The following is a 24947-nucleotide window of genomic DNA, read 5'->3' on the forward strand; positions in this document are numbered from 1 at the left end:
ATATTTGAAATTGCACTTCTGCCATTATAGTGTTGTCATTTGCTGCCATTACCTTTTTTTGAAAACTGATTAGACACCAGTATTTGTTGATCAAATCCGAAGGAGCCTTCGAAATAGGACAGCCCGGTCACGCCGCTATGATGCAGTGGGTCTTCAAATGCAGACTTGGAAGGATGTGGCCAAAGATGGGACACCGCTTGTATCTGAAATTCTGCTGCATTGCATTATTTCCAATTTATAGATTTTTTTATAAATAAAACTCTGTGCATTATTAATCCAATAATGCAACTGTATAGATGTGCAATGCTGAATGCAATTGTCAGCACCTGATCTGTACAACCAAGATGAGGTAACAGTGTTGGAGTGCAGGTAACATCCTCAGTATTTTCCTTCCTCGACAGTGGCAAACACGTCTTGTGAAAGTGAATAAACCTTTTCCTTGCAAGGAATCCAATAGCAAACATTATCATCATTAAGAACAGACACCTCTGTTTTTTTCCAAAACAATACTTTATATTGTAGATGTCAAAGACAACATGTTAGAGCAAAGGTTCCCCAGAAAAATGTACTATTTCTGTAACAACGTTGGAACGAGTCAAAAAACATAACTGATAAAAAACAAGAATATGCATTTTATACATATGTAAACCTAGAACTGTTTTTGAACCACAGTGGTCATAGTGTGATTGGCTTATTTACTGGAATGGACAACTGTAACAATAACCAGGCAACGTGATGAAGCCCTTTAATACGTCCAGATGTGACTGAGAACAAACAAGTCTTCCCAAAAGTCCCACCAGTCACATCCAGCGTGGTGTTAATAATAAAAAGTTGTCAATTCTGTTGTCGCAGTTTACAAAGTGTCCCCTTAAACAATTTGCTTTTCTACATAAATACAATTAAAATCTATTGTCTGTGTTACAAGTGCTAGATACATTTTTTTTCTCTTTTTTTGTGTCAAATATTCAACTGAAGTCTTTCAGATTTGAAGAGTCCATATGCTACAAGTAAAACCACGACATGGAAAGCACCCAAGCTCCTCCCCAGCAGAAACACAAAAGCAGTAAAAAAAAAAGAGATAAGACAGTTTGGTTACAGTGAAAGTACTAACGTCCTTCAGTGCTCGATCCCTTGTGCTGATATGTGGTATGAGACAGAGGGAGAGACAGGTAGGCAGTGCATGCAGACATATGGATCATGCAGAGAGAGAAGAGGAATGGAGTGGAGTCGGACCAGGCCGCATAAATAAACACACTGTTCCTGGACCTGGCTGGACTGAACGAGGAGGGTTAGAACAAAGAGAGTTGCCCCCTCCGAATGAATGGAAATTATAACTAAATGGAATGTCAATGCTTTTTTTTTTTTGTTACTAGACATTGTGTTAAGACTAACAGTGAAGACAGGCGGCCGGAATAGCCAGAGTGTGCTAGTTTTGGCTCCTTTTGACAAACCAAAGCATTCAACGGTAGAAACCCAATGACTGGCACTGCTGTGCAAAGGTTCTGGGAATGTTCTGGGCTGAGTTACCATCTGATCAACTGTGCTTACATGCACAGATATGTCAACAGATCCCAGTCTCAGTGATACTCAGCACAGCGTGATGATGTGTCACGATAATGTGTATGTGGTCCTCGGAACAAATGATCCAAGAAATGATGCAGAAAGTACAAGAGGAAGTAAAGTATTTCTAAACCGCACGAGATAGAACTTAATGCTTAGACCCCCTTTGTGGTGCACAATTTACTGCACACGCTTTCCTTTGTTCTTGTAAATGTTGAAGATGCTTAAAATAACCTTTGACCTTTCTGGCCATCTGCAGAAGCCATGGGAAAGGACGTCATGGAAGTGATTTAGAGACATGTGACATCAAAGCTGCATCTGCAGAAAGAGACGGTATCACTACGACAGAAGAGGTCAGATGCATTTACTTTACTTGTATCTGAGTGAGATTTGGCAAATTGAAAGCTCACTCAGCTTGTGACAATGTATTATATCAAGTTTCTAAAGACAAAAATGTTGCTCTATCAGGAGAAGTCAGGAATGGTATTTTAGTGTCCCGAGAGAAGGGACAGATTTGAGGAATCAAGCACCTGTGATCTTTTGGATACACGACAGAATTAATGAACACCAGGCCATCAAGATTACACATGAATTCAAAGGAATGTTAATTCAAAATAAAAGGACATGAGGCCTGATAACAAATAAGTTATCAGGGCCCATCCTCAAAATCGGGGAAGAGTAAGGCCACATTTGAAATTGAAGCCTACCCTTCCCATTCACTTGATTCTTACTCTTGTGAAACAATGAAATTGTAAAGCTGTTAGGAAGAGGAACACGTGTGAAGGAACTCATAACCACTTTGTTAATTTTTGTAGTTGTGTAGAATCCAGGTATTGAATTTTAGTTTTTCTTAAATACTGAAACTTTAGGAGTGCCAGCCATCTACACAGATATATCAAGAAAAGTGTGGACTATGAACATGTGAGGCTGGGCGGAGGTCATCTGCACACCTACAGTAACAGTGTTATGAATGAAGCCAAACACTTGTCGTCAGTGTTGAAAGACAAAGAGAAAAACCAGTAAAATGCTACTCAACACGTAACAAACTGTAAACGAGTACAGCAAAGGGTGTCTTCAGTAACACCTTACAAAAGAGCCGACCGTATGCAGGGCCCATGAAAAGTATCATTTTCAATACAGACTTCAAAAACAAGATCATAGTATTTCATGATGTATAGATATATATAATATACTCATTTCTTTTTATATATAAATCTACTATGAACAGACAGTAAATACACAATTGGCCATCATTATACAAAGTAGAAACATCTGCATTCCAATCCTCCCCCCCCAACCCAGAAAACACAGTTGTGTAATGTCCACGAGAATCCTCACCTGTTCTTCAGAAGATCAGCTTTACAATGCAACCCAAAAAAAGAAAAAGCGGAGAGAGGGACCAAGAGTGCAAAACAATAGGAGACCACATTTCAAAAATACAACGACGTCACTGGAGTCCAATGAAAGGGGAACAAAAGACAAACGGACACTGTTGGGAGGAACAACAATCAAAATAAAGTAGTCGTTGAGAAATGTATGTGGCAGGAATACTCAGGAGATCAATATCCTATGTACAGTAAACAACAGTGAACACCACAGCACTGTTTCAGTTCAATGAAAAACTAAATACATTAAAACATGGGATTAGTCCTTTTCAGATGAAATAAACAAAGAAGGTAGTTACCCAGAGGCCGAACACATGTTGGAGCGATCGTTACAGAGGAGACGTTGACCACTGCACACTGGCCACACAGTGCACAGCAGCTGGTAATCACAATCACACAATCATCTTTAAAAGGCAAAGTCTTTTCTGCTTTATCTGCCAAAATGGACAAACAGAGTTTACTACAGCTAGGCTAGTGGCTGGTGTTTTGTGTAATCTGGCTAGTATGGGTGAGATAAATGCTAAATCAAAATTATGAGATTTAAAAAGTCTGCATTATTTTGAGGTCATAAATCAATGTTTTTAATCAGTAATTCATTATTTTGTTTTTAAATTTACAATGTAATGACTTACAGGATTTCTTGTACAAAGTAGCGGAACTGAGCTTCCATAAATTGTGCACTGATAGAACAAACTATGATGGAAAAATCTAAGCAAACCTTTAGCTTACTCTTCTTAACAATGAGGACTTTATACTGAGTCCAAAGGATTGTGATTTGTAAGGTAGATTGATACAGTATGAACCTTTATATTTCAAATCTTATGGAACACAAACCTAGTGGAGGATTCATGTTGAGGAGAATCTGGGATACATGTGCTATGAGGGATATTGTTTATGCATGGCCTCATCCCCCACAAAACTAACTACAAAAATATGTGTTTACACCTCAATATTTAAAAAGAGCAGCTTGTGCTTCACTGTGTATGAACAGATGTACACACACCTGCCCTCATATAGCACCTGACATTTGGGGAGCAGATGTGCTTAACAAGCGGCATGAAACGTTAAACCAGCTGTGTGTGAGAGCTTGGAACGCCCCTCTGGAAAATCCCAGGTGGTATGCTCCTCGTTACCATGGAGACACAGTTGTCTTAAACAGACAAATCGTAAAGAGTAAAATCATCGATGATGAATTTGACTCTACAGAGGTGATAGTCCATCATGCTTTGGCTTCACTAGTGTATAAGAACTATGTTCAGCTTTTCAGTTTTCAGATGTCTTGTTGCTGTAGTGCAGTGCATGCTACATGATTGAAGAGAACTGTCTACGTGAGTAATATTAATCTCAATTTTAACTTGCTTTTAAACTGAACCAACTCCAACTTGTGGCATGGAACTACCTTCTCTAGTAAGAATACAAATGGAGGAAAAGAAAGATGGAGGTACAGGGACAGACAGTTGGCTGGTTGCAGGGAGTTAGAGGTGAAAATGCCAAGCTCCTCCATTCTATGTGCCGACAACATGCAGGCAGAGGATTACTTTTTAGGAGAGAAATGTTTGAGGGGTTGGGGAGAAGCATGTTCTTTCCCTAACCTCTTTTTTAAGGCTAAGTTCAATAGAAAGTCCACCAGGTTGTTTTTTTCCCGATTTTTCTTCTTTAAAGGGCACAAGTGCACAGTCTTTTACTGTCGATCCTTTTGAAATCAGAACGCCCGCTGACATGTCTCATCTGAGATCTCCAACCACCTCGGAAAATCGCGATCGTTCCTTTCGTCGGGGTATGTTTTAAAAGAGCAGGAATGATCCATCCGTAGTGCAGAATCACAATCACATCAGCTCTGGTGGTTTTCGACAAAGGTGAGAAAATGACGATAAAGCGCAGAAAAAACGGAATAATAAAGAGAGAGGCAGACAACTGCAGATCGTCTGTACATGGTTGCGACTGGCATTGAAAAAGTTTGTCTGTATAGTGTTTTAAAAGCACTGGCACTCAAGGCTGTCATTGCAGGATTGTTGAGTCAATCCTCGAATATCCAAGGTGTTGTTGACAATACAATGCGACACATTTATTCTGATCAGTCTGTGTGCTGCTGATCAGTGAATGCATCGCACATCCTCAGTGTTCCTGATCCTTTGAATCGCCACTCGCTCTGCTTGTTCCCTCCCGTGAAAAGATGACATCTTGATCAGGCGGGGGTGAGAGCAGGAGTGGTATTTAAACTGAAATTGACTGGATGAGGACACTATCAAAGATAAAGTCTGAGTGGTCAAAGGCAAACGATGCTTCTTTACATGGGGACCTCCTCTTCCATCGGTTCCTCTTCAGCCCTGGGGAAGAGATAATACCATAAACAAGGTAGTAATATTATTCTTTTAAGCCATTTTAAGATATAAACCTGAAAGGAAAACAGAAAAATGTCTGGACCCAATTTTCTAGACATTTTCCGTAGTTTGCCTTTAACATATGAAGAATGCAGAAGGAGATTATCCGATTAAGACAAGGTAAAATGTCCAAAGCATTCCGCTGAGGGGTGGCGCCTGGGTAGAGCAAGCAGGAGTCAGGACATGACGTTTAAATTCCGCTGCAGAAATAAAATGTTTTTTTTTTACAACACATCAACACTGGCGTTAATCCTTATCACACAAAGCTGTTCAATCTCATTTTCATTCCAAGTTGTCGGCGTCTTTTACATGTATGACACCTCTTTGCGTCAGCTGCACGTTAAAACACATCATAAACAAGCCCACTCACTCTATTGCTGCTTTTAGACATGCACTGAACTCCGCAGATACTCTGTGTTTTCTCTGGAGGAGGTGCACGTGTCAACGCAAAGAGTAAAGAGGCTTTCGGTGTGTTTGTGATGCTGGATTCACAGTGCAACAGATGCAAAAATGAATAAACAAAACTCAAAGAAAACAAATATCTGCAGGTGAAAAAGCGGTGACACACACGTAGAAGACCATGACGAAGATGTGAAGGAAGTTTGTGTGATAAGAGCTGACACAGTGTCTGTGTGTTGTCAATACAATCACAAGATTGATGCTATTGCGAACGCATCTGTGCAGAAAACCTCCCGCTGTGTTGTCTATGTGTGAAAAGCAAACTCTGGGTAAACTCCGTAGCCAACTCTCCAGATTCTACCCACAGGTCATGTCTGAAAATGGCTTAAGTGAGTTTTCTGGGCATTTTCCTTCTGTATTCTCACATGGGTTTACTCAGACAGCTTGCAGTAATGGTTCAGAAAAATGTCATGAGCAACTGACTCTGACATTTGCATTCTCACATACAGCCAACCAGAAAATGTATGGAAAATGTTTAGAGTAAAGTGCATGTCTGCTTTTCAGTTAAATGACTGCATACTTAAACACTGTGCATGCTGATATAAACCACTGAATTGTATATAAACAATGAAGGAACCACAGCACCAAAGAAAGGTACTAAGAAACTATACAAATGTTTTAGTGTCGTTAAAGACCAACACTTAACACATGGAACATGTCAAGTTTAGTGAGTCATTATGTTGTAATTATTGTGAGGGGTTGACATACAACAAACCCACCACCATTTATAACCAGCTTGATGGCAGCTTTGTCTGCCTGCAGAGTTAGGGCATGGTCAAGGTCACACAGCGGTTAAAGTAGCAATGGCAAATCTTTGCCACCCATTAACTTCTAATCTGTCCAAGCTAAGGGGCGTATAAAACATTTGTTTCCAGTGGCGAAGCAAATCCAGCAGCTTGGCTTCAGCTGGGGTTCAATTTTGAAGAACATTGACCTGTGACATTGGCCTGAATTTGTGACAGTGCCCTTAAACTTGGCAGGTTGTGTACATTTTATTTATCATAGCTGAAACAACCTGCCTACTGCAGCTGGACTGATGAGAGACTGAAGCCTACAGACCATCAAACCAAACACTGAGCTTAAAGGAACTAGTTCGGTGCTAATTATCTGGGTCTCCATAACTGCACATCTTTCTATTTACACACATCATATGAATTGTAACCGCAGCACAACACACCTCTTTCCAATATGTTTGTTGGCAACAGACAATGAGGCCATGGCAGAGACGGTCTCTGCTTCCTCTGCGTCACGCTGGAGGACTTCGCTCAATGAGCAACCAAGTGTGGAGGCGGAGCGTTGCAGTGAGCGCCAGTATTTACCTACAGAATACCAGGACATGGCAAAAGAGCAATGAGAACACTGTGGACACACAAGGTCATTTATGTGTGCAGACTGAGTGTGTGGATATCTGATGTTTGACCTCATGAGGACTAATATGTAAGGACTAGATGGAGACTCAATATAACAGATTCATTTTAAAATCAACCAACTATTGTTTCCAATTCTTATAAACGTGATGTAGAATGATATTAAGAGATACAGTTGCTGGTGCACATCTACACGGTGATAATCGACTCACTTTGAACTTCAATAACCTTCTCCATAGACTGGACAGCATTGGCATTTGGTCTCTGCTGAAGCACCTCATCTGGAATGGGGTCCAACTGCAACAAGAAACAAAAAAAGAAAGTCCAACTTCCACATCGTACAGCGACAGCATTATGTCCTCCCAGTGTTCATGTCTTTGAGATTGTTTATAGGATACTTGCTCTGTAATGTAACTGCTGCAGGGCAGACAACTCTAACGCTAATGGCACTATACCAATTGGGAACTTCAGCTGAAACATCTGGAGCCATTTCTGAGATGTAGTAGGTACGTCTGAATATGTATTTTTATGAATGTGACACACAGGTGTTCGGAACACTGCTCCAAAAACCCTGTGGAAACCCCAGTTGAACTAATGCGGTTCCCTCCTGGTTTAAAGGATCACTTGTGAATGTGGACGACAGCCCAGAGTTGAATCACTCCAAGAGGTGGGGAACGGACTGGAGCTGCTGACACAATAGAAAATGGTCCTGCAGGTGCATGCCTCCTCCCACTCACCCACAGCTTTGCTACTCTTTGACACAAACTACAATGCGAGCTTTGTACTGTGTCCCACTCTGAGGACACATACTAGTGTACACAGATGCACACAAATGGAAACTGCCTGCTCACACAAATGCATGTATGCACTCTCATGCACACACTTGTGCACACACACCTCAGGGAGCACTTATAAGTCTATGAAACTCTCCAAGCCACAATTCAGAAGAGAAAGCAGGACCATTCCCAAATGTGCCTTCCCAACCCGGAATGATTCAATTTCCCCTTTGGCAGACTGCGTGTACGACACTTTCTCATCCCATTTTGTCAAATGGGCCCATTCAGCTCGACATTCCAACACAGACGGCATACATCCTTTAACTGCTCCATCACCACCCCAGTGGAATAAAGGACCAACTGAAAAAAATATAAAGAGAGACATCGAAGTAAAAGAGGAAAAAAAGGGTCTGGCCGGAGATGTTGGAGTTGAATACCAGAAAGAAGAGAAAAAAGACATCGTCAGTCAGTCTCGCTCGGCCGAGGCTGGAAGTTTTCTTTTAATTAAAACAAATAGCATGTGGGAGGGGCTTGTGGGGGCTGAGAGGCAGTCTGGGGAGAGGGATACTTTAATCCTGCTGTGGCACGACAGGCTACATCACTCACACACACACACACACACACACAGTTTGTGCATGAATATTTACGTTGGGATATTTAAGCGTCCAACAGCAGAGTAAGGTTAATTGCATCTTTGGCTCGAAACAAATGAAATGCAACCTGTGGATTTTGTTTTATGACTGCACATCAACCTCCAACAGTTTATCCATGTAATCACTCAGAGCAGATCTTATTTTATCCAACTGTTACAGCCTTATGATACAAAGTAAGCTCTCAACTGCTATTGTATTAACAAAGAGAGGAAAGTTGGCCGACAAAGTGAAAATTCTTGTTGTAACTTTTAAGAGGATTTACCACAACAAGACTCGCCAAATAATTTCAAGTAATGTGATATTCAACAACTATCAAAAAACAGCTGCCAACTTCTCACCATATACATAAAGCTAGTTCCAGCCCGGCTTTTCTCGGCCCATACTCACCCGGCTCCCTGTCAGAGCAAGGTCAGGGGTTCTCTGGGGTTTCCATGGGGTTTACTTCTGAGCAGGGCTGGATGGGGGCACTCTGTCAGCTTGATTGACAGTTGGGCCTCACGCTTATAAACTTTAATGGCTCTTGTCAAGATACTTCAGGGGCCTCCACCTGGCAGGTAGTGCAAACACACATATGCACACACACACATGCATGTGCACTATACACAAGCATATTTTTGTCTGCCATTTCATCCACAGCAATATTTCTGTTGGCTGAGATTCTGGTCATGGTTGTGCCTGGACTTCTGCATCTTCATACCATGAGATGTGCAGTGGACTTTGAAAGAGAAATGTCCTCTGAGGGTGATTTGCTGTCACGGTGTTGACAGATTTCTGAGGAAGTCTATTTTCTTTGTGTGACACAGCCGCCCAGCGCACAGGATCCGAGCCAGCAAAGCTGAGACACCATGGAAAGCCATGAGCTGAGATTGAGGAATGTGCCCCGGTAAAAACATTCCTGAGGGAGGCTGAAACCAAAACAGTGGAAAGAGGAGGAATTCCACTTGTTCAGCAAAAGAAAAGTGCACAAGCTGTCCATTGTTTACTGTTGTGCCCATGTGCATATGTTGCCGGTCAGTAAAACCGGTTGATTATGTTATGCTAACTGAACAAGGTAATGACGTGCGTTGTGCAAAGCAGGTGACCTATTTGGAAAGGGGGGCATAAGTTTGCCTTGTAGTCAGGGGGTGGTGGGGAACAGTCAGACCCAAGGGGGGGACAGGTGAAGTCGAGCGTCTTACTGTAACTGGAGTGTAAACACGCTGAATAACCTTGTTGACATATGGTAACAATTAGCATATTAGCCTGTTGTTTATCAAATAATTGGTAACAACCACAGTTCAAGCTGGGCCAACATCTGTTTGCGAGCAATCATCAATTAGTCCTAGGTTCAGAGTTGACTGGAGGAGTCGCCAATGCATCATTCATGAGCTATTTAAGTAGAGAGACTTCACGATTACGCACTACAGTGGTGAGGGCGAATAAAAGAGCCTGTAAAGTCCATTCAACAATTTTCATCTCCCCTCTTTCCCAGCTAATTTGAGCTGTTTTCAAAGGAAACCTAACGCTCATTATGGCAAAGCTCGTCTTAACCTGCCAATAAAAGCTCAGATATATTTCTCACACTAGCAAGCAGTAAAACACTGGAAGTATAAGCTACACAGGAGGTGAGAGGATATGAGGAACGCTTTGAGGATGTTTTGGCTCTGGTGTGGAGGCTGCCAAAATCTGCCTTTTAAAGACGGCCATACAATAAAAGCTCTGCCCTAACAACAAACAAAGGGAGATATTGGTGGTTTCTTAATCATTTATATTGCTCCTTATTGCTTTGCTGACATTGTGTACCTTTGATTTTCAAACTCCTCAATAACCATCTCATCTGTGAGACCCCATTCAGACTTGTATCAACATTCACCCTGAGTGATCACAAGTGGTCAGCGCCAAGTACAAGTCTGAATGCACCCATATTCATCCATATCCTGAGATCCAATTTAAAAAAACAACACATTAGGGGGGGTCTGGGACGCATCTGGCCACATTTTACAGCTGTGTGATTGAAAATGTGTCCTGGGCAGCATTGAAGGACTGTCTCAGCTGACGTCTTCTGACATGCTAGACCTTCATTAGGAATCAAACATATTTTATGCTTTTTAGTGCTCCTATGTTGATTTGTTTGTGGCCACAAACACAGTATCATGATGATTGATGCTTTTCTTAAATTGGTAAAATCTTTCTTCACAGCACAACTGCAAGAAATTAATTCAACCCCTCCTGACTCCTCTGTCTTGCGCACTGCACGCACCGCACACACACACACAGGCATATACTGTACCATTCTATACATAGAATTAGGGTTATATGCTACAGTAAGATTAGAGATTTATTTTACGGTGACGTCTTGGATTCTGGACACATCCGGACAATACAAACCCACAGGCAAGTTTGAAGCTTCATAAACAAAAGCACAGCTGACTGGCTAATCCAGCTGTGGTCCCATGCCTGAGCCTATTCATTCGATCCATTCACACCCCTGCCAACACATGCACACAAAAATTTAAAGTCTTGCCCTCAGATTTCTTAATATTTGCCATCTGAGGCTGAGTTTGTCAGCAGATGAGAAAAAAAAGAAAACACCAGGCTTTTTTCTCTCCCTCAGGCTCAAGCCCCCACTGACATTTTCCAGCGAAATTCCACGTCCATTACACAGACCTTCGCTAGGATTAGGGTAAAAACACTAGCTTCCTGCCATTTTGATCTGATCAGGGCCTTTTTTTTCTCTTTGCTATAAATCATCAAAGCTTTCTAATCTAAGGTTCCCCACAAAGCTAAAACATTTAAGCTTTACTTGAGGTATGTTGCATTCTAGACATTTTAATTCTAATCAGGAAAAATAGTCCTTCAATACAATATAAAACTATGGATTTCAGCAAAACACGATAAAAATTAATCTAATATGGGTTTAGACAATGAAGACCCACATACATACAGATGCATTATAGATGCATTGCCTCCTTGAATTATTCCCTTTATAAACTGATCTGTAGACCCAGGCTGACCCTGCTGATAGAGGTGTGAGGGCAACCATTTTCAGATGTGTACCAGAGACAGGGCCCCATGTGAGAAGGTGAGAGGCGTGTCCTGCAGAGCCAGGGCAATTGACGCTCCCTGCCTCCTGCCGACTTTCGAATTTTCAGCTCCCTGTGGCACCCATCCAGTGACCTCCCTCCAAACCCCTGCTGAGGCTGTGGCTCTGCAGGCTGCTGAAACCTAAGAAGCAAACCCCCTGATCTGAATCATTATTTCTGCAGCAGGGCGTTGTTGTGTGCATGGAGAGTGTCCTTCAAACTGCGAGTCCAAACCTCTGTGAGAGGAAAAGGCATCCGCCCTGCTGAGATGTCCTTGAATTCCTGAAACCTTACTAGCTGAAATGACAGTTTTATGCAGCTTTGAGTCATTGGTGGGCAAAGTTCAGGTAAATAGAGTTAACTTATTAGATAAAATCTCTAGTTTGTGCAGTTCTTCTCTCATGCAAACCTTGATCAGATTAGCAGAGCTGTTCCTGGTTTCTTTGACAGATTTGGCACATAGCAGAAAAAACTCTATGGGGTTAATAACTTTGCAGCATGTTCCATGTAGTAGGTGAACTAAGCTGGTTCAACTATCTGTGGTGGTCAGTGCCTGGTTGGTTGCAGTGACCAAGTTTTACTGATGCAATCTTATTTTATTGTTCAGTTTGTTTTGCTCTTGCTCCAAGATCCACATGGAAAAGGGCCATGTGGGTTTTTTTTACGATTCCAAGAACTCATTTATAGCTCAAGCTGTCTGGAGGGGCTGGAACAAAAGACCCGGGGGATGCACAGATACAATCTTCAATAAGGCAGATACAGATTCAGATATTAACACTTTAAGTATGTATCTAATCAATTAATTCATGTTATGACTGAAAAAATATTTATTCATATTTGAAAGTAATGTTGGCCACAGAAATGATCTTATTTAATATTTGTTAATTAAAGTGTGAATGCTTACTTTAGCATTTACGTAAAATGCCTTACGAGCATTGACCATGACAAGAACGATGTTGTGCATTTTGCTTTTCATTAGACCATTACACTGTTAAACCACATTATGATACATATGCATTCAGACCACTTGGGTCATATAGAATGCACTCTTAGGTATTGTAGATGCCTAATCAGATCTGCAGGACCATATGCATCAGTAGAACTGTTCAGTGTCTTCGTGTGCAGAGGATAATGGCTTTAGCAGGTACAGTGGCCTGTACTACGAAGCAGGATTTGCGTTTTTAAGGGGTAACCTCAGGTTCAGTTCGGACTTTTCAGTCGTATGAAGCTTGTTCACTTCTTATTGGCTAAATCACCATGGTAACATTTGAGATAAGAGATCAAGCAGCATAAAAGCACCGCCCACTGACCAATCAATTCCTCTGAAACATGACATCCCCTTAGAGGATCCCTTGAAGCTTGGTGCGCAGATTGTTAGAGGGTCTCTGAGGAGGACAAGGGTCTCCAGAGAACGACAAAATCCTTTTTCCTGCTCTGATGAGCGTCCTCATGAAATATATTGAGTCGCATTGGAGGGAACGATCAACCTTTGTCAGCTGCTGGAGGCGAACACAACCTGCCTGACACTTAGGAGCAATGTGCTCACAGTACCACAGGCTGTCATCGTCCTACGTTTCTTCACTTGTGGAGTTACTGATATTGATGAACTGGGTGTGTGTGCAGCAGGATAACCAGACATAGTTTTATAATTTTATCCTTCTCTGCGATTGGTCATATGCAGTAAACGACGCCCCTTTAATGTGCACACGCTCATATCTAGGGTAGGAGAGCCTGTGTTGACCTTACGAGTTGATAAGCAGCTTCATCTGGCCGCTTGGCCTGACTGCTTTGTTAGGTTAGAAAACAATTGACTTTGGTCTGAAAAAATAAAAGCCACAATTATAAAATATTTTTCAGTGAAATTCTGTCACTTATGTGAAAGCTTGGATTGACAGGATATAGGTTTGGAAACTATTAATAACATGCAAATGAATGACACCAAACAAGGCATCTCCCAAAAAAACAAAAAATGCACTCACGAAAATATACCTTCAAGTGTTCAAAGTAAGGTACCAAACAACCATGTCACTACTGCATACAAGAAAGCTTAACCCCATTCATAGTAGATATTACAGAAACACTCTGATAGTAGACGTGAAAAAGCTGGCTAAGTCAGCTCCAGATGCACCCTGGACATTCAATATCTACACACATGTCACTAGTTCTAAAAGATCAACAGGTGTACTTGAAGTCAGCAAATGATCTTACACAAACAACCAGTCACACCATCTTCTCTTTTCTCCCTGAAACTATCATCTCCATCCTGCACCACAAATTAGTCCTTTAACAGTAAAACCCTGGTATATCTTGGATGTGAGGAGAAAAAAAGACTGAGAGAATCCATTCAAAAAGGCACTCCAGCTTCCTCATTAGCTGGAAGAAAGGAGTGGGCAGCGGTGATGAGCAGCTCTTCTGTTGTGCGCCATGAATCACAGAGAGCCAATGTTTGTTCAATTCCACAGCCCAACCTACACACTCCCACAATTAACCTTCTGCCTGGAAATCCTCTTGCTCTGACGTAATAGAGCGTGTGTGTGGTGTTGACTTCCCAGACAGAGGCCGTGCAAGAGAACATTAGACAAGGTGGTTTTGGCTCAGATAAAAAAGTGCTGTTGTTGGAGGAAGTATACAACCCTTCTCTGTATGTAGCTGTGTAACAGTCTGTGCCATTCTGCCACCACTGTTGGTGTGAGTCACCCATGCAAATGTCAAAGTGGCCTGGCATATACAATGTAAAGGAAAGAGGTGACGTTTTCTGGCTCCAGAAGATGAAGAAATCAGAAAACTTTTATCATTATAAATGTATCTTCACTTATGTGCAATATGGTCATTTTTTAAAGTAACTAGCAGGAACACACATGTATTCTGAGCTTACATCAATATTACCACATATTCATTTGAAAATGCATCAGTCCTGCTACAGATACAGCTGGCGTCCACACTACTCTGAGTTTAAGAGGTGCTACAATTGGAGAAGTTTGGAAATGCTGCTGGTGCAGTTTTATTCTGAAAACTCAGGGCATGTTTAGAAGCTATGACGTAGACGCAGACACTTGCCGATCGGATCTTTTCAGTTGCGATGTAGCCTTCGCTGATTCATCAACTTTATATCACCTGGCCCCCTTCCATAAGAAAACAACCGGCATTAGCCTTGGCTCCCAGTGTGGAACGCAACATGAATAATCAATCAAATGCGTTGCTGAACCTGTTGTCTTCACTAACAGCTGCTCAGTTAAATTCTGCATTTTACAGTGATACAACTGCTTACATGCTTAGAAGATGAGCATTTATTTGGACTATTCCTGTTGACACTGGCAAGCACAAGCCCAGTGTACGAGAGCGGTCACGTGATATGGGATTAACACAAAAGTGACTCATGTGGCTTTAACTAAAGGTCCACATCCAATTAACAGAGTCATCAACATACTTGCCTTTACATGACATTTGCCTAGATTTAATATAAATAAAAAGGATTTTCTTTTCATGGTAATGCTCTTAGGTCCAACCAGATTATATTCTCTTTACGAGCAATTTAAAGTGTATGCTACGCAGATTTAATCCACAACTCCCCATGTATCTTCTGAATCTGGGTACTTCGCTGACGGTTATTTTGAGAGTAATGTGTGAGGACGTTTTGATGGTAATTTATCCCTTTTCCTCCTGGCTCTCATCTTACCTCATTGCCAAGCAGAGCAGAGACGCAGGCTTCGGAGGCATCACATATGGCTGTGAGGTCGTGACCCCCCTCCAGGGCAAGCACCAACCGACCGCCTGCCAGACCCATCAGCTGCCTGGTCAGGTAGCCAAAACCTGGACACACAGGAAATGGCAGAAAAGAAAAAGGTAAGAAAGAGAGGAAGGTGGGGGGGGGGGGGACGGACACGGGGAGACAGGGCAGGACAAAAAGAATGAGAAGAGAGAACACTACCCTTCAAGCTCCAACTTCCTTTTTGGATATCGATCAAAGAAAAAAAGCCAAAAAATTGGGGTTTGAGCGTGCATGAAGAAAGGGGTGACTGCATCAGAGAGAGGGGGAGAGAAAGAGAGCACACTGGATTTACTAGAGGCCAAAAAACAAGCCTGGTTTAATTTTAATAAATACGGCTTTGGGCTTAGGCCTGCTCACAGCCTTTCATCTTTGTTTTTCTGGAGGAGGGGGAGTTTGAATATGTGCATTCAATCCTTCTCCCCTGAATTCTACCCCATCCCCTCTTCCTACGATCCTCTCTAAACCACCCATATAACTTCCTTCACGACCAAGACTCCTGCTTTTATTTGAGATCTGCAGGATGGTTCTAGAAAAGTGCTTTCCTGGCACACCAAGGTCTCGAACTGAATACACAAGTCAGATGCACAAAATAAACGCAAGGTGTGTGCACATCTGTGGATTGAATATACAGCTTGGGTGTCATATGCCAGATATAGAGGGAATTAATTCAAATGTGCATGCATTATCAAGTTCTTGAATATGAAACAGCCTCAAATGTTTCTCTCTACAAGACATTGAATGGTTTAGAAAACACAGGAGTAATTAGGTGGATAGCTGTGGTCAGCACTTACATTTGGCTGTCAGTTTGTATCCTCCCAGGGGTGGAGCATGTCCGTCCACCGCATCAAAGCCTGAAGATACCAGAACCACGTCTGGGGCAAACTCATTGGCAATAGGCATAACCACCGTCCTAGAATAACCAACAGGAAAAAATAACGTCAACAAACTGGTGTATTTATGGTGAAGGCTGTGAAGGAGAGGGGGGTACATTTTCTTAAGTCGTGTAAGCCTCCTATCTGTGACTGAGACCTGTGGCTTTATACGGGACACTAAGAGTGATGCATTTGGTTTTTGGCTTGCTGCCTTCCATATGCAGAGGTACTTTGAACATTCAGAGTCTAGCTCAAAACCACTAAGAGCAAAGAAAGTTTAGTGAGGCTAAATGTTGTCACGCACGCTGGGGGGGCAGTCTCCCTGCTAGCTTCTAGGGCAGCCCTCTTGAGACACATCCTTCTACAGCAAACCTATCAAATAGTAAAACGTGAACAGATACAGAGAGACCACTTTCTGTTCTCTTGGGAGTGTGGTCTCTGTCTTTGGACCCCAATGTATTCTGAAGTGTTACATCCATTTAATAGGCTGGGTCAAGGAGAGTATTACTGAGCAACAATGCAGCAATTAAACATAAATTACTCCAACAAACATACTATATATATATACCTATGTAATAAAGTATGCACTCCACTGTGCAATAAAAAAACCCTAAGACTGATGAGCCAAGTTTTCAAAATTAGTATCATGAAATTTCAAAAACGTATTTTTTTCATTTTATGAGAATATAAACAGTTTATTTTTCCTGCTGCCACATTTCTGTGTGTGTGTGTGTATGTTACTGTTACAAAAAATGTGGAAATCACAGCTTAACATAAAAGACGTATCAGAACTGAGCCACTGACAAAGATATAATATATATAATATATATATATATATATATATATAATAAAAAAATAATTTACACCTTGTTTCTTCTCAGCCAACAATAAAACAGTAAGGGCATTTAGAGAGCACATACGTCTGCCAATGCTAACACCCTATTTCACCCCACCACTAAAAAGATTTGTGCAAGTCGTTTGAGAAGTTTTCATGTAATCCTGCCAACAAACTAACAAACAAACGCTGATGAAATAACAAGGGTAATAAACACCTCAGGCCTAAAGTTGGGGGTTATATTAACTGAGAAGAGTGATCAACTTGCTGTAGACAAGTTTATGCAGAGAGAACTCTGTGACCTCTGAGGCCTAAAAGAAGATAAGTGCAATATGGGATAACACTGTTGATATAGCTTTATGGCCTTTAGTGTTACTAAACACTACTTACTGTCCTGATCACTGCAGCATATGCAATACCTGGCTGGAAATGCTTTGTGTCATTTTACAGCTTTCCTCTCCATTTCATGGTCTTCAAAGCAAACTTTTACCCCATTAGTTTGTAATTACAGTATGTGTGTGGGGACACTTTTTGAAGTGGACAGTTTGAAATTGCGTAGGAAGTAATACACTAAAAGATGCTTCAGTAAAAAGGAGAAACGGAAGGACAAACAAAACTGCATGTGTGTGCTAAGTATGTAGGATATTTCTAACACTGGATGGGTGTGGTGAGTGAAAGATGTTTGTGCACGACCTTCATCTGACACACAGCTGCAATGTGTCATACACAGAAATCATATCAACAGTGGGATACGGTGTAGTGATTCACTGCAAGTTGTGGCTGGAAAATCCAGTCTGGTTTATATGGTGACGCTGTTTATAAAAATGAAAAAAGCACCGTACAGCATATACATGTTTAATACTGAGACAGTTTTACACAGGGAGATGAGATTAGATCACATACAATTAGATGTTTTAATGTATCAGTTTCATTTTAATTTTAAGAGCTGGAATACAATGGTTTTATGAATTAGGAATCCTTTATAATGAATCACTGAATCATCTAGACTATCATAGTAAGGTCAACAATCTAATGGCTTAATGACTTTGAATAAAAGGATAATGATTTAGGATGTCTCACTTGGTTCATAAATAGTTGGACTTCCCAGATGGCAAAACAAGAGCCTCTCTCTGATTGCGCTGTGGGATTGCAGGTTCGACACAGGAATTTTTTGGGGGGATCTTGGATATTTGGGCAAGTTGTGTTTTGGTGAGGTTTATGAGTGACAAAGTACCGCAGGGTTCCGTCGTAGGTCCCCTGTACTTTGTAGACCTCAGGAACACGGTGCTGGTTTGCCGGCTGTGGGTGAGCGGCGTGCCCTGAACTCCGGAGGCCACCGTTTTTTCCAGCTCTCGTTCACCACCAAATTATAACCCTTAACTGTGCACGCCACGCCCCCCCATGCCACAACACAACACTCATACGTACACACAGCTGTCTGAGGGAGAGGCAGGAGGTAGTAATAGGAGCTCTCTGGAAGTACTAGACAGCTAGGATACACGGAGTGCGTGCGTCACTGTGTGTTTGCATGCATCTGGCAACGATTCAGAAGATAACGTCATGCAAAAAGGATGAAGAAGAAAAATAGAGATACAGAGAGAAAGAGTCTAGAAAGAGAACAAGGACTAAAACTGAGTGAGTAAACACATAAATGAAATGTGGATAAAATAAAACAAATCAGCGTAAATGTGTCATTGTTCCATCATTTCATGCAGACAGCAGTCAACAACACAAGTCTATTCATGTGAAGGCAACCAAACAATTCTATAAAAAATGTACAACTACTCTGTTTAGGTTAGATTTGATCTCATTTGTTAAAACCTTTTCTCCCTCATTCTCCAACTACTCACTAACTTACATCCACACACACAGCCTTGGCCCATTAACATTTGGGCCATAAAAGACCCCACACTAAAGGGAGTTGGCCACAGGCGCTTATGTGGGCCGGCACACGACGCAGAGGGAAACCTTGACTGCCAAGGATACTTAAAACCACTGGAGGCTCCGCCGCGCCCCCTTCCTCCAACCATGAACACAAACAGGGACAGTTCTGGTCACAGTGATGAAAACTGCTGGTGTCATCAGTTCCAGCCCTCACCCCTACTTTAAAAATATCCTGACATTTAATGAAATAAAAAAAGCCACAGTTATCAATTAGCAAACTGGCTTAAAGGGAAGGTAGTGGCTTTGAGGGAGACTAATTGGGTGTGAATCAGAGGCTATGAATGTGGAGATGAAAAGAGCTTTTTCCTAATCAAGGGAGGGGAGAGTTTATGACTAAGCCGCGAGCTGTGGGACATCCTGAGCGAAGAGGTTGGCTAAATGTTGCTGTAAACTACTTGGATAAGCATGCGGTGTAAACTTTTGTTTGGTATTGTTTGGTTTACCTAGCAACAGGTGTGCAAGTGTCTGCAAATGAATGGATGGGAGAGAGTGTGTGTGTGTGTATGTTGTGTATTGCTGTTTATTAGATTGGGGGACTTGTAAGAGAAAGACGCATAGTCAAAATGAATACAGCAGTGGTAAAGCTACAAATACATCAGTTTCTACACATGGCAGCTGTGGCTCAGGAAGGAGAGCGGATAATCCACTAACCAGATTGTCTGTGATTGCTGACTGTAAGGTGCTTTAGGTGGTAATAACATTATTAATACAGACCATTTACCATTACACTTCCCATCTCCCCTGATGACATCACCTGGGTTATTGTCTCAGACTTAAGAAAGCTCCTCCAGCTCCAGCTCAAGTCTTTATCAATGGTTGTGTAGTAGATTGTTATGATCAGAATTTGAAGTTGACTGTGATAATGGACAATAATCAAAATAACAGGAATTTATGCTGAAGCTGCGTCAAACAAGAGTCATCAGGAGATGACATATTCCTTGGAACCTACTTGAGAGAGCAGATGATTTAGTGCTAACTCATGTGTGTCACCTGTTTTATACAGCAGTGTGGGAAATTTTGCGTCAATGCATTTATTACCTCTGCCAAGAAGTCATGTTTTCAACCCTGCCTGTTTGTTTGCATAGGATTACGCACAAACTACATGGAATTTTGTGGAAGGATAGGAAATGGGACAAGACAACACCAATTAAATGTTCAGGCAGATCTGAAAAAAGGGCAAATCCAGGATTTTCTTTGAAATCAATTCTTTTTTTTCTTTTTTTTTTTTACATCGGGAGATAGGATGTTGTTATTTTCAATATCCCAGGGAACAATTCATGGATCTTGATTTAATAAATCAGGCATATTTATGGGACTGGTATCTGTGAGTGTGTACAATCTAGTGCAGCTTGATTTAATTAAAGGGGACTGTGGGGCTTTAGTGGTGGTATGTGCTGAACTGAGTGCCATTCTTGTGTTGAAATTACATTTTGGAAGGGTTACTGTTTTAGCCATTATGCAGCAGTAATGTCATTCTCACTGCCGCCATCTTTGCCTCTACAGGGACAAACACTCAAACGTTATTAACATTTACTGTATTCTATAGAACACTCAAATCATTAGACTCCACTTCAAGACAGCCTTTTCCTCCTGTCTGCATTAAAAACTAATCTGGATGAGTGCAATTGATTTTTTAAAGGGTTTGTCTCAGGTGCAATAGAATTATAATCACGCAGGTTACTTGAGCAGTGGTCTATACAGATACATTTTTGAGTCAAGAAAAACTTCTCGAGGATCTATGTACTTGGGGTTTTTCACATGATGGTCTTTGTGTTTTGATACAAACTGCCAGTGCTTATCCAAACCAAAAGAATGTTGGTCAACAACACTGGAAAGATTCCCACTCAGTGAAAGGCTATTTGAGAAGAACATACAGATGTTGTCCTTTAGAGGGAGCAGCGCTCATCAAACCATTCAACAAAAGGTTAATCTGCAGCGCTTCAAGGATTTCCCCCTCCGTTCATAAAAAAGTAGAGAGCGGGGAGGGAGGGAGGGAGGGAAAGAGAGAGAGAGAGAAAATAAGAGAGCTAAAACTCACACACGCACACTTACACTTCAAAGCCCTGTCATCTGGCGCTGCAGAGAGCTGGTTTGAATTAAGTTTAATTCTCCTCCTCTCTCGTCTTTCCAAGTTCATGGCAAAAGATGGAGAGAAAGGAGGAGGTGAGAGGGAGAGAGGGAGAGAAGGAGAGAGGGAGAGAGAGAGAAGGACAGAGAGGGAGAGAGGGACCGTGCTTCTGGTTTTCATTAGAGCCAATTTTCTTATCTTTTTCTCTGTGCTTTCTGGAGGCTCAGACTTGATCCCCTGCAAATGCAACGTGGCACAGGCCAATGGAGGAATGGTAAGGTACCGGCTGCAAGGCACGCATCCCCTCCAAAAGACTGAGAGGGAGGAAGGAGAGGACCACGACATACAGATGAACAATAAGACTGAAAGAGAGAGAGAGATAGAGGGAGGGAGGATTTGTGTATCAAGTGTCTGTCCACATGTCTGTCTGCATGAGGTTTGACATGTATAAGCACTCATACACCCTTGTATGAATCTGAGCCAGTTCCTTTTGTATTTCTATGAGCTTGTATTTAGAATGTGCATTTATACATAATATAATATATATATATACACACAGTATACACCTGCATCTACATGTGAATAGGCATGCTAATCGCATGTGTGTGTGTTAGTAGCAAATATATGAGCTACGAGACATCAGCCTTGAAGGAGTAATGATGCCAGGTTCTGAAACAATACACACCCAAACTGTTGCTTTCCTTCACTTTACATTTTTGGACCTCTTCCATAATGCAAAGAACACTGATTTAATAACCTACAATTACATAAACAGAACACACTGCAGCCGCAGCACAGGCCTCATCACATGCATCTTTGGTCAGATGCAGGCGTGCACTCCTGAACAAACATACACATCACAAAACTGAACAAAAGAGTGGTTCCAGATTTTTTAATGCTAAAAGTGCATTACAGATTAAGCACTGATTGTTGGAAGATCTCCAAGAACTAATTTAAAGGTGTTTACGTACTTCACTGGATTTTATATACAGTACTTAATACTGGTCAGTGGTATCTATTAAATATGAATAATAATATTCTTTGTTTATTATCAGTTAAGTGAATAGGAAAGTAGTCGCAGAAAAAATGATGTTAAAAAATAGTGTACCATGAGGCATGCTGCACTAGCTATAGGCTTCAGTGATGGATCATATATAATGTCTATGGTATGAAATATATTAACTGGGTGTCATCAGTGCACATGCAGACAGACGGGAAGAGAGGGAGGATGAGGAGGGGGATGAAAGAATAAGAAGTAGAGAGGGAAAGAAGGAGAGCACTCAGGGGCCTGGGGCACATTAACGGGCTAAGGTGTGTTTCCGGGAGGTTGCGTGCAGAAAGCTGTGAGAAGACAGTGGCCAGTTTCTGGCTCAGGCCAGATGGACGTCACTAAAACAAGTTCATCTTCAAAGAGCGCTGGAACCAATCCAGACCTGCTCCTTGTATCCAGCTGTACGAAGCAGCAATGTATAAGAGACATGTACATGTCTGTGGTGAATCCAAGCCTGGACTCCTGTAGACCTCTCAAGCTGTGTGTGTGTGTGCATGTTTGAGGTTGTGTGTGTGTGTGTGCGCGGGAGGTTATAAATAGCATCAGACAGTGGACGTAATAGAAATCAGGTGTGGTGAGGGGGAACTCTCCACCTTCTCAGAAGCTTCTGATAAGTCATTTGACAGAGTCAAAGAGCACGAAGGAAAGAATTAGAGCGTGTCTGATTTTCCCTCCAATACACTCATAGTTCACCTTTAACCCGGACTCACTGTGTCTTTTCTCACATGTTTTCATGATCGAATGTAGTTTAGAAATCCGATGTATGGTTTCTCCTGGTGAAAGAAAGTGTGGCGTGTGACCCCCTGTCGCCGGTCAGTTGTGTAGTGTGTACTCACAACTGCAAGACTCCTGATTATGTGACAATGAATTGTGTAGTGGGACCTGTGCAGCAATTCGACAACTTTGAAAGTCATGTAGCATGAACTCTGCATTATTGCTACTTCAGCAATAAGGAGCTACATCACCAGTATGACCATCCATTACCAGAATTCTCTATAAAGCAGCAGTTCATACTATTGTCTTACCTGAAGGCAGCTAGATACTCTGCATCACCCATGGGAGGTTCCAGTCCCCCAGTAAAGGCCATGTTCACATTGAAGCCTACACCTGCTTCAGTGCCCACCTAAAAAGCAGAAACACACAGAGATTTGTAATGATTAAATTCAGACAATCATGTGGTCAGACAAGCAGAAAGAAGGCCCTCCTTCTCACCTCATCAGGTGCTCCGCTGCCAGGGAAGAAGTTTCCGTCGTCATAGCGATGCAGTGAAAGGTAAAGGATGCTAGGGTCACTGTAGAAGGCCTGCTGGGTGCCGTTTCCATGGTGAACATCCTGAAAACATAAAAGAGATACTAGTTAGAGCAAAATTAGGGCAATAAGAAGCTACATTAACCTAGACATTTAGTGTATTGCTACATCAACATACTATTTATGTATTACAGAAGCTGCATTACACAAAATGGAAATTAGATGACTTGGAAAATGACAAAGACCATCACCTCCTACATCTGCACTAAGATCAAGAAAATAATGCTCAGAGACATTAATACTACAAGACAGTCAAATCTGTATCTCAGCTGTAGTCTGATGTGTGTGATGTGAAAAAGGAATGGTCAGCAGGATTCAATAAAACACTCTACTTCAATGATTATTCACTTTAGCCAAAAAAACCATGACATCAATTCAATGACCTCATTGTCTCTATCCCAAGAATGCTTTAATACACCAAAAGTACAAATGTCCCTTTTGGCTGGAGGCTGAGTGGCATGACAATGAGTTTGCTAGTTGCACTTTAAGTCCCCCTGTGACAGACAGACAGGAAATGAAAAGGCCCTTCAAAGGCTTTTCTGGAATGGCCATGACCAGGCGGGGACGCCACTATAGAGCACGACTCCAGGACATGAGCAGGGCTTTGTCATACCCTGTTATGAACAAATTTGTCTCTCTGTTTTGAAGAAGGTTCAGTGTCTGACCTAAATAGCAGATCTTTCAAGCTCCTCTCTCACACTGGTACAGTAAATGGGCCTGTGGATGGTGTGCTGCTCTGACAAACTACTTTATCGTTTTGAAATGAGAGGAGCCAGACATTTGATGGGGACATATCCTTGGGTATAAATGTGTTTTTATTACAGAATATCGTGCAGAACACTTTCTGGAATATAAAAACTACTGAAAACATACAACATAAATAAGATGTTCAAATGCCACCAAAATAACAAGCCCCATAGGTCGAATAAAATAAAAGTAACAAGACCGGGCCAAGAGGTCCATTGAAGCCTGCATTGTTCAATAACCCTATCACTGCAAAAACTATAAACTGCGGATGCCTTTTCAGTTAAGGAAGTTTTTCCAGGGGGAACATGCTAAAGTAAAAGCCATAGGGGTCATTCAAATTCAAACATTACACCCTGGCAAATTAAACAAGAATCTGCCTATTAGGCCAACATCCGTATTTTCATTTTAAATAGCGTTTTAAAACTAAAACAATCACTGTCTGGACAAGTATTTTAGCTCTGTATGAATAACAAACACCATCCATACTAACACACTTGAAAAAGCATATCACATGACCATTCACAATCACTGGCGTTAATGTGTACACAGAGCACTGATTGTGTGTTGCCTGGCTACAGAAAATAGTAACAATCGGAAACCAGGGATTTCTTTTTGGGACTGACAATGAGATTAAACTTTTGAAAGTAAGTGTTTACAGCACTTTGCATTCACCACTTGTAGTTGAGTGTTTAGAATCGATCATGAAGAAA

At 41.6% G+C, this 24947-nt stretch overlaps 1 protein-coding gene across 4 annotated transcripts in view; it reads right to left on the reverse strand.

Annotated features, from left to right (window-relative positions):
- Positions 1-1907: 1907 nt before the first annotated feature.
- hdac4 (histone deacetylase 4) overlaps positions 1908-24947 on the reverse strand; it is a 125208-nt gene continuing 102168 nt past the window's right edge. For all 4 annotated transcript variants that reach the window (XM_069532742.1, XM_069532741.1, XM_069532743.1 and 1 more), the window contains 7 exons: positions 23395-23514; positions 23208-23305; positions 16204-16322; positions 15320-15453; positions 7365-7449; positions 6963-7104; positions 1908-5272 (listed from right to left, as the gene is read on the reverse strand). In XM_069532742.1, the coding sequence (XP_069388843.1) occupies positions 5233-5272; positions 6963-7104; positions 7365-7449; positions 15320-15453; positions 16204-16322; positions 23208-23305; positions 23395-23514 (738 nt within the window). In that variant the 3' untranslated portion in view covers positions 1908-5232. The remainder of the gene's footprint in view (positions 5273-6962; positions 7105-7364; positions 7450-15319; positions 15454-16203; positions 16323-23207; positions 23306-23394; positions 23515-24947) is intronic.

Source organism: Paralichthys olivaceus, chromosome 10, assembly GCF_024713975.1.
Source record: "Paralichthys olivaceus isolate ysfri-2021 chromosome 10, ASM2471397v2, whole genome shotgun sequence".
NCBI lineage: Eukaryota > Metazoa > Chordata > Actinopteri > Pleuronectiformes > Paralichthyidae > Paralichthys > Paralichthys olivaceus.